The sequence below is a fragment of the Beauveria bassiana genome, assembly GCF_000280675.1.
Source record: "Beauveria bassiana ARSEF 2860 unplaced genomic scaffold BBA_S00013, whole genome shotgun sequence".
Lineage (NCBI taxonomy): Eukaryota > Fungi > Ascomycota > Sordariomycetes > Hypocreales > Cordycipitaceae > Beauveria > Beauveria bassiana.
In genome coordinates this window covers 489,412-498,101 of record NW_007930848.1, presented here as the reverse complement: position 1 = coordinate 498,101, position 8,690 = coordinate 489,412, and the positions used below count along the sequence as shown (strand labels likewise).

Genomic DNA, 8,690 nt, shown 5'->3' with positions numbered 1-8,690 from the left:
CTAGAATATTGGCATCCAAACAATGTCCTCATAGTCAACATTGCTTTCCCTTGACTCCAGTCTGGGAGATTTACTGGAAAATATTTTGTCCCACAATGCCGTCTGTTTGCCGTAGTTGAAACTCTTCCTCCACCCAAATCGATGATGCAAGTCATGATCTTCTATCGCCAACTCGGCGTCACAAAGACATAGTAGCCATGATATGGGCGACGGTACAATGACGTGAACGCGAATGCCGCTGTGTCCGATGACTTCCGAAAACACGATATACTCGGAGCAGATCCACCACTCATAGAATCCGAGTTCAAGGCCAACACTCCAAAAGGTGGCGAATGTAAAGAGAGGAATAAGAACCATTTCAGTGACCTCTTGTTCGTCGTCGGCCCACGCAGCCATGGCAGCAGTAGGGTGCTTACTCAGGTGGTGGGTGCGGTGATACTTCCACATGAATGGAATCTCGTGACAGGCGCGGTGATATATGTAGAACCAAAAGTCAAGAGTGATGCCGTAAAGGCACAGTTTGAGAAAGGAAACAGGCCAACAAGATATATCAGTCATGGCATCTAGTGGGGAGGTATGCGAGTCATATGTGAGAGAGACTGCAAGTGCGAGGCGAAAGAATGCTGTCTTGGGCGGGCCGACGAGTACTTTTCTTGCGCCTGTATTGGGGATTCCATCGCGATGGTGTACATCTCCATCCAAGCAGCCATGTTTGTGTATAAGACGGCGTAGTAAGAGCATTTCTCGAACAGAAGTAATGAGATGGGCCCAACCATAGAGGAGAAATGACATGAAGCTTCCAACCGTGTGTCCCGTCAGGCTAGAATATGCTTGATGTAGAGCCAATGGCACAGTAGCATAGAAGATGATGAATAAATGTTGAGATAGCGGGGCCATGTAAGGCATTTTGTCGGTTTTCAAGTGAACGGGAAGGGCTTTCCATGGGATGATGGGGTAGAATCTATTCCAGTCAATGAGTAATTGGTATAAATTCCACTGACTCTTATCCTGTAAAGTCCAATCAGAGGTCATGGAGTGTGAATCATGTTTTTTAGCCCAGCCCATTGCTATTACTCTTGATTCTGTGGCGAGCGATTTGAATTTTTGTTGCTGTGCTTTCCTAAGCGGCTGGGATACGGTGAGGGCGATGGTGTGGGCTGGTGGTTGGTTGTTGATGTAATGTAGAGACACGGGCTTGGGGAGTATGACGATAGCTTGAACAACGGCAAAGTATACATGTAAACGAGTCCCGGCCATTAAGAGCTTACTATAACTTGAAATTACTATAACTTGAAAGGGGGTATGTAAAAACACGCTGGCCCATTCCAAAACTTTGCAGATCAGCATTCGTTGTGAGACTCGTCTCTGATTTGCCCTGAATTTTTATTTGCCTCATTCCATGCCCACCTCCTTACAGCTAGCAAAAGACAGAGGCGGCCGGCTCGTCAACGCCTCCGATCTATCGGTCTAGAACAGTCTGTCTTTAAAAACCTGGACAGACAAATCAGATATCTTGTCACCACAGAAAGGGGCGGTTTTCGGCCAAAATGTCGAGACGAAATAGCACTGCTAAATGTGTGAGCATGTCGAGATATATTATACCGTAGTTCTCATAAGACAATTAGATATACAGTTGTTACAACTATTAATTTATCAACAATAATTATCACAAGGTTATTTATTAGTCTTGATTTATATGATGAATTAATTAATTATCATCTTATAAGTTTGTATAACTATGTGGAGGCTAATATATAAGAGCTATTATATAAATTAAAGTAGGGCTTTCCTGGCTTCTAGCCAATGAGAATTCAGTGCCTCGATAGGCACGACAACAACCGTGTAAGCTGGGGCTTGGACGGGATTGGCGCGGGTATTAATGCTATAATTACAACTAATTTGCCTGCGAATCCAAGTCAACAGGTCACCTGTATCTGCGGGTGGGGGTCAAAGGCCTAACAAAGGCTACACCAACCACTAACTTGGATCCATCCATTCACATTTGGACCCCAGTCGCGTGGATGTTGAATGTGCTACATACCAGACCTGAGCTCAACATTTGTAAATATGTACTTGTAAATATGTACTTGTAAATATGTACTTATAAATATGTACAGTAAAATGTGTACATAGGATCGACTACTTATCTAACAGGCAAACCTCCGACGAGACAAGGAAACTTGCGCCCTACTTGATTCTCGAGCGAGTTGAGGACCAGGTTCCATATATTCACGTCGTAGGGCTCGCTAATATGGCCGACGATGTCTAGCGGGCAGTAGTCCTGGACACTAATGTTGTCAACGCCGTCCTCGTAAATAAAGGCCGATTTTGGCGGGATGACGATTGCATCTAGATTGGAAATAATAACAGTGACCTTGTTGCCAGGCTGCACAATGGCTTTGCCGTCGTTGAGCTTGACAACGCTGGCGCCGCCGATAGAGAGTTGATCGCACGCGGCGCAGCCAATCACTTCGAGGAGGCCGGCATCGTGGTCTAGCGGGGGGGAGAGCGACAAGAGATTCGCAATCGGAGTGCCGTGCGTAGGCGGCGCAATGGCGACAATGTGGTCGACGAGGGCGGCAACGCCGTCTCGGAACTTGGGCACGTAGAGCGCCTGGAAGCCGCCCTCGGAGTGGCCGACAATATCAATCTTGCCGCCTCCATCGCTATAGCCGACCGTCTTGGCGTGCACCTCGTAGATAAAGTCGGCAATCTGGCGCGACGACTCGTCTATCGGCGCGAAGCCGCCCAAAAAGGGACTGCCCTTGACGGCGCCATAGGTAAGGGAAAAGGTGCAGAAGCCGCGGATCTGGAGAAAGGCCTCGAGCACATGAAGGTCGTCGTAGTAGGTCGCGCCTAAGCCATGCAGCAGCACCACTGGCCTAGGGTGGTTGGCGCTAGGCTGGCACGAAAAGTCATTGTGCTTGCCAATGCTCGTCGTCTGGAGCGCCTGGCCGTCCGCAAAGGTCGTGGCTAAGATGAGCCCAGCGAGAGCGGCGGTCGAGGCAATCGTGACGTGCATGATGATGAGGAGGAGGAGGAAGAGGATGAGGATAAACAAATCTGCGGGAATGCGATTGGCGACGAGCTCTCACAAAGGGCCATCAGTCTTGCGGAATCCAAGCATGCCAGCGCTTTATACTGTAGACTTGTTAGACTCGTCTTTTGTCTCTGACATGCCAGTGCTTTGTACTGCAGGCTTGTTAGATTCGTCTCTTGTCTCTGACATGCCAGTGCTTTGTACTGCAGGCTTGTTAGATTCGTCTCTTGTCTCTGACATGCCATTCACGGCCCCTCCTCGTCAGGTACTACTAAAAATGTCTTGCATGTACTCTATTCGGCTGAAGAGAATCAGCAACTAAATAACTTTTCCCTCCAAAATCATGAGGATGAGCGGCAATGTCATCAAAAGCCCACGTCTAGATCCGTACAGCTCATGGACAGCGACTTCAAGCGGTGGTTTAGAAAAGTAATTCTCTGAATAATTGCCACAGAACCAAAGTTGGCTTATTGTTTCTCATATAAAAGAAAATGTCATTTTTTCTAACAGTGCACGTTTTTCTCTATGCTAGCTGTCTTTCTTCATGCTGGGCATTCTGGTCTTTTGGTAGTCGACTTTACGCGGATGGTTTTTCAAATAATTTGAAATGAAAAACATGACAAAGAGCCAAGTAAGCGGGATAAGCGAAACAATACCGAGTGCAGCTGTCAGTCGTTCTGTGGACGAAATCATGCACGGTTGTCTAGCTTCTGCACTCATGATGCTGGGTGAAGCATCATCGTCGTCGCCATATAATTTTGTCATGGCAGCGATTGTTGGATTGTCAAATTCAATAAAGAAATGTATGACACCAAATACTCCACCGACAACGAATTGTACGATTTGTAAAAGTGTGAGACTTTGCTTGATAGCAATCGGTACCCGTATGCTGATGCCTCGTGACACATAATAGGTGTACTGTGATTTGCGATGATTAGCATCTTTGTCGTCTGGTACTTGGATCAACGCAGCAACTGACCATTAATGAATGTACAAAAGAGTTCAAAAACACGAGAATCCAAGCTGGTGAGGCCATGACACGGTAGCCAAGCCAGGTACCTACCAAGACACCACTGTGGTGGTATATTTGTAGAAACGAGCTCTCTTTACCCTTTGCGAGAATAATGAATGTGTCAAGAAACTCGTATAACTTGCTGACGTAAAATAACCACCCGTAATACGCCATGCCCTCACTCCAGATACGACCAGAAGGCATACTCAACGGGTAAGTGCCATTCATGGCGGCGAATGATACCTCGGCATCAACGCTAGTCCAGCGGCCAAGTGTTTCGTCGTAATATATTGAGCGTCCCAGTCCTGCGGGACCATGAATGCGGCAGAGGCTGTCGTACGTTGCCGACAATCCCGCTGCGCCCCCTGGACCGACAAGCGTTCGTCGCAGCACTCCTACCATGCCGCAGAATGTCCACGCCGAGTAGACAGCTAGCAAGGAATTATGCATAATGACAAACTTGGAGAACCATGGTCTTTTGCTGATGGGCCACGGCTTGGCATCTCGCGATCTGTTGTATTTGTTGAGCGCACCCACGGCGACCACGTAAAGTAACGCTGCTGTGATGGGAAATCGAGGCTCCAGCGTAGCCTTGAACACGCTTTCAGGTATGTTGAATGGCCTCATTATGGAGAATTCCGCAGTCGGAGGGGGAATAATAGGAAGGTTCCCTGCAGATCCAAGAATAACAGAGTCGAATAGCAGCATGATGGGCAGCAACTGGCAAGGCAGTAAAGCAAGTCGTTGTTCTTCATTCAATGATTGGCTGGCTGTGTGACAAAGGCTTTAAGCCGTGGTGAACAAAGGAAACCATGGTAGAATGCGTCAAAAGATGGGATTATATATGTGAAAAGCACTGTTACGGAAAGCAAAGGGATATAGTGAATGCTAGGAATGTTCAGCGCGCTGGGGTGGCCGGATGATGCGCGTTGGAGGCCCTAACGTTACATACCAACCCATGAGACATACAGTGCACATGTGACCTGTTGACTTGGATTCGCAGGCAAATTAGTTATTAATGATATATATTTCATGACTTGTATTCAATCTCATATATGCCCTCCTATATCAGTGCTTGGTATTATATGGCATAGTTTGCCCTATACACTGCTGTAGTCGACATCCAACTCTGTCCGTGCCTGCCGGTTGACTGCAGGTGCCTTTTTTTCACTATTCAGTTAGATGGTTAGCTAAAGTAAAGGTGCCGCGCTTGCAATCTTGGGTAGCTTTGTCGCCTTTTTCAACCTTCATTTCATTGTCGCCTGTCGCATTGCTCGGTAGTTGACTAGCTGCTGGTTGACCGGCGGGTGATGATTAACATACTACGTGTCCACTACCACGGCCGATGACGACCTATCGAATCATGTGAAAATGTAAAAAACAAATCGCTAGCCTTTCCATCTAAAAGTTTTGCACATATTCTACAGCTTAAGCTGTCCAGCCTCAATCCTTTTCCAGTCCTTGTCACGAAACGGCACATACACATCACCCTTGAGCCAGAACATGGCGACGCCGCCGCTGCCCTGGCCGTCTTCTTTGGCAGTCGGCTTGACGCCCAGCTTGCGCAGGTTGTACTTTTGCTGCTTGTTGGTGCCGGTAGTGTCGGCGCCGAGCTCCGGCACGACGCGCAGAAACAGAGGCACGGCGTAGGCCGGCAGCGTGGCCCGCAGATGCGCGGCCAGGCTGCGCAGCGTGTCGTCGTCCGGCCGGGGTGGATCAAAGCACACGGTGACGCAGCCGGCGCGGCCGTCGTGGTGCGGCAGCTCGACGCCGTAGACGTTGGCCTCGCGGACGGCCGGGTGCAGGCCCATGACCTGGCTGACCTCGGCGGTGGAGACGTTTTCCGACTTCCAGCGAAAGGTGTCGCCGATGCGGTCCATGAAGAAGAGGAGGCCGTCGTCGTTGTGCTGCAGCACGTCGCCCGTGCGGAACCAGGCGTCGCCGGGGCGGAACACGCTGCGGAGAATCTTGGCCCGCGTGGCGCGCTCGTCATTGAAGTAGCCCTGAAAGCGCGCCTCGACCACGTCGTCGGGGCCATCGGGGAGGCGGAACAGCATCTCGCCCGAGGTACCGGGCCCGGCGAGACGGCACAGCCCCGTTTCCGGGTCCCGGCGGGGCGCGTCGGTCGCCCAGTCCATCTCGACGAGGGCCGTGTTGCGGCCGACGAGGGTGCGCAGCAGCCAGCCCGCGCGGCCGATGGCGCCGACGCCAAAGTCGTTGCTCGACAGGTTCCAGGTCGCGAGCGTGCCCTCGGTGGCGCCGTAAAACTCGGCAATGGTCTCGACGCCGAAGCGGTCCTGGAAGCGCTTCCAGACGTCGGGCCGCAGGCCGTTGCCAAAGGCGATGCGCACGGCGTGCGCCTTGTCGAGGTCGGCGCCCGTGACGGCGTCCTTTTGGGGCGGCGCGGCGAGGAGGTAGCGGAGCGTCTCGCCGACGTACTGGATCACGGTGGCGTGGGAGGCGCGCACCTCGGGCCAAAACGTCTTGGTCGAGAACTTGCGGCCGAGCGCGAGGGTGCTCCCGCCCATGACGGTGGCGCAGAAGCCGAGCATGGAGGCCGAGGCGTGGTAGAGTGGCATGCACTGCCCCGAGGTCAGTTAGTATCGTAGGGAAGAAGAATGCTAAAGAGGTTGAGTTCTGGTCTTTACCGTGTACATGACATCGTCGCCACGACCTAGAAAGTTGACGCTAAACTTGGAGCTGACAATGAGCTTGGCCCAGGACACAATGGCCGGTTTGGGCAGACCCGTGGTGCCCGACGTGTAGATGAGGATGCCCATGCTGCCGGTAGCCTTGTCGGAGCGCTCGCTGTCCGGCCGGCGCACCGGCTCGGCCGTCCGCGCCGCGCCCTGCCGCTCCTCGTCAAACACGACAATCTGCACGCCCTCCGTCTCCCTCTGCACAAGCTCGTCGTCGAAATGGTGCGCGACATTCGGGTCCACCAGGCAGACCTTGGCCGTCGACGCCTTGACGCAGTGGGCGAGCGGCGTGCTGGTGAGGTTGAAATTGATAAAGGCCGGCTTGGCGCCGATGCTCCAGAGCCCCCACCAGAGCAGCAGAAAGGTGTCGGAGTTTTGAAAGTCGAGCGCGACGACGTCGCCAGGCCGGACGCCAAGGTGTGTTCGTAGGTACGCACCGTGGCGTAGGACCCCGTCGTAGAAGGCGCGGTAAGTATAGGAGGTGCTGTTGGCGCCGCTGCCGCCGCTGCTGCTGCTGCTGCTATCAAAGAGGAGGAGCAGCGTCTTGTCAGCGTGCGTGGCGCTGGTGGCGCGGGCCTCGAGTGCGTAGAAGAGGTTGAGGCGGTCGACCCAGCCGCCGTAGACGATGCCGGCGACACCACGCAGGATGCCGCCGAGCATGAGCGTGTCGTACCATAACGAGAGCCGGGCATTGAGGTACGCGGCGGCGCCGAGGGCGGCGGGGACGGCGAGGGAGAGCGGGACGGCTGCTGGTGGTGGGTTTTCAATGTGTTAGATGGACCGGGAGTCCAGAGGTAATTGGGGGGGTGTAAATTAAGGAAAGAAGTCATGAATACTCCGTAAAAGATGTAAAGATACGTACAAGACATGGCGGAAGCCCAAAGTGAGACAGTGGCTGAGACTTGGAGCAGGGGAGGGAGGATGAGATTGAAGCCGATAATCAAATTCTTAAGAAGCAGACTTGGAAAAGAAAAAAAAAGATTTGAGAGCGAATGAAGCAGTTTCGGCCAACGACCAAGAAACAATGAAACCCCAAGTCAAAAAGCCCGCCAGAAAATCAGGCGATTGCTGTTCACTGCCCTTGTCTCTCGTTGGTTATCGACGAGTATATAACTTGATCATATAATAGACCCGCGCTGGTCGGTGGAGCAGCTTTAGCTCGCCGCAACGCTGAAAAAGGGAAGCAGAGCTCCCCCTCTTTATTTTATTTTTGCCTAATTTAGCGTAGATGCCGAGGCAGAAGAAGCTTGCTTGCCGAATGCCTTGTATTTTCAGTGACCCCTCAGTTTCCCCTCCTTGAACTGCTGCGTCAGTCCCTCCTCCCTCCCCCCCCCCCCCCCCCGCCTGGCCTGCGCGGGGCGGAGCATTCGGGGCCCGGATGTCATTACATCTGTTGTGTGTGTGTTGATGCTGTGTTCTTTTACACCAGCTACGTGGTCTGATGCGGTCTGGGTTATCGTATGTGGCTGCATACACGGACACGGCAAGGTTTGAGATTTAACAGTTGTCGTGTGGTGGTACAGACAGCTCTGAGTCTTACTCTACTCCTAGCTGTATGGTGAGATGCTGCGTCTGTCCAAAAATCATTGTGTATACTCAAACGCACCGTCTTCCCTCCTCTCAATAAATAGAGCTCTCTCAAGATTCTTGCATGAACCATTCATCATCGCAAGGGCCCGGTACTCAAGCCCGCAAGTCCACTCCCGCTCCCTTTCCTGTCTAGGCAACCCGCTAGGGGCAAGGCCTCCAATAACACATCGGCTTCTATCTAGTTACGGGTAGATGTGCAGAAACAAGATTCGAGTTCAACGTTGTGGGTGGGGAAGCTGCGTTTTACAAAAAGAAAGGAAGAAAAAAGAAAGAAGAAGATTTTGTATAAAAAAATAAATAAAAAAATAAATAAAAAAGAAAGAGAGAGAGAGATAGAGAGAGAGAGAGG

The 8,690-nt window shown here is 51.8% G+C and overlaps 4 protein-coding genes across 4 annotated transcripts; all 4 read right to left on the bottom strand.

The window, feature by feature from the left end:
- Window positions 1–1,257, bottom strand: BBA_05271 (fatty acid hydroxylase superfamily protein; the record flags this gene model as incomplete). The annotated part of the gene is made up of 1 exon (XM_008600368.1): window positions 1–1,257. The coding sequence occupies one exon, from the start codon at window positions 1,255–1,257 to the stop codon at window positions 1–3; it is 1,257 nt and encodes a 418-aa protein (XP_008598590.1).
- A 479-nt stretch (window positions 1,258–1,736) lies between these two features.
- Window positions 1,737–3,022, bottom strand: BBA_05270 (lipase class 2; the record flags this gene model as incomplete). Its single annotated transcript, XM_008600367.1, has 3 exons — window positions 1,737–1,747; window positions 2,042–2,086; window positions 2,161–3,022. The coding sequence occupies 3 exons, from the start codon at window positions 3,020–3,022 to the stop codon at window positions 1,737–1,739; spliced, it is 918 nt and encodes a 305-aa protein (XP_008598589.1).
- Window positions 3,023–3,568: 546 nt separating this feature from the next.
- Window positions 3,569–4,760, bottom strand: BBA_05269 (GNS1/SUR4 family protein; the record flags this gene model as incomplete). Its single annotated transcript, XM_008600366.1, has 2 exons — window positions 3,569–3,958; window positions 4,020–4,760. 2 exons carry the CDS (start codon window positions 4,758–4,760, stop codon window positions 3,569–3,571), a joined length of 1,131 nt encoding a protein of 376 aa, XP_008598588.1.
- Window positions 4,761–5,473: 713 nt separating this feature from the next.
- On the bottom strand, window positions 5,474–7,620 carry BBA_05268 (AMP-binding enzyme; the record flags this gene model as incomplete). Its single annotated transcript, XM_008600365.1, has 3 exons — window positions 5,474–6,634; window positions 6,701–7,500; window positions 7,614–7,620. 3 exons carry the CDS (start codon window positions 7,618–7,620, stop codon window positions 5,474–5,476), a joined length of 1,968 nt encoding a protein of 655 aa, XP_008598587.1.
- Between the last annotated feature and the right edge of the window lie 1,070 nt (window positions 7,621–8,690).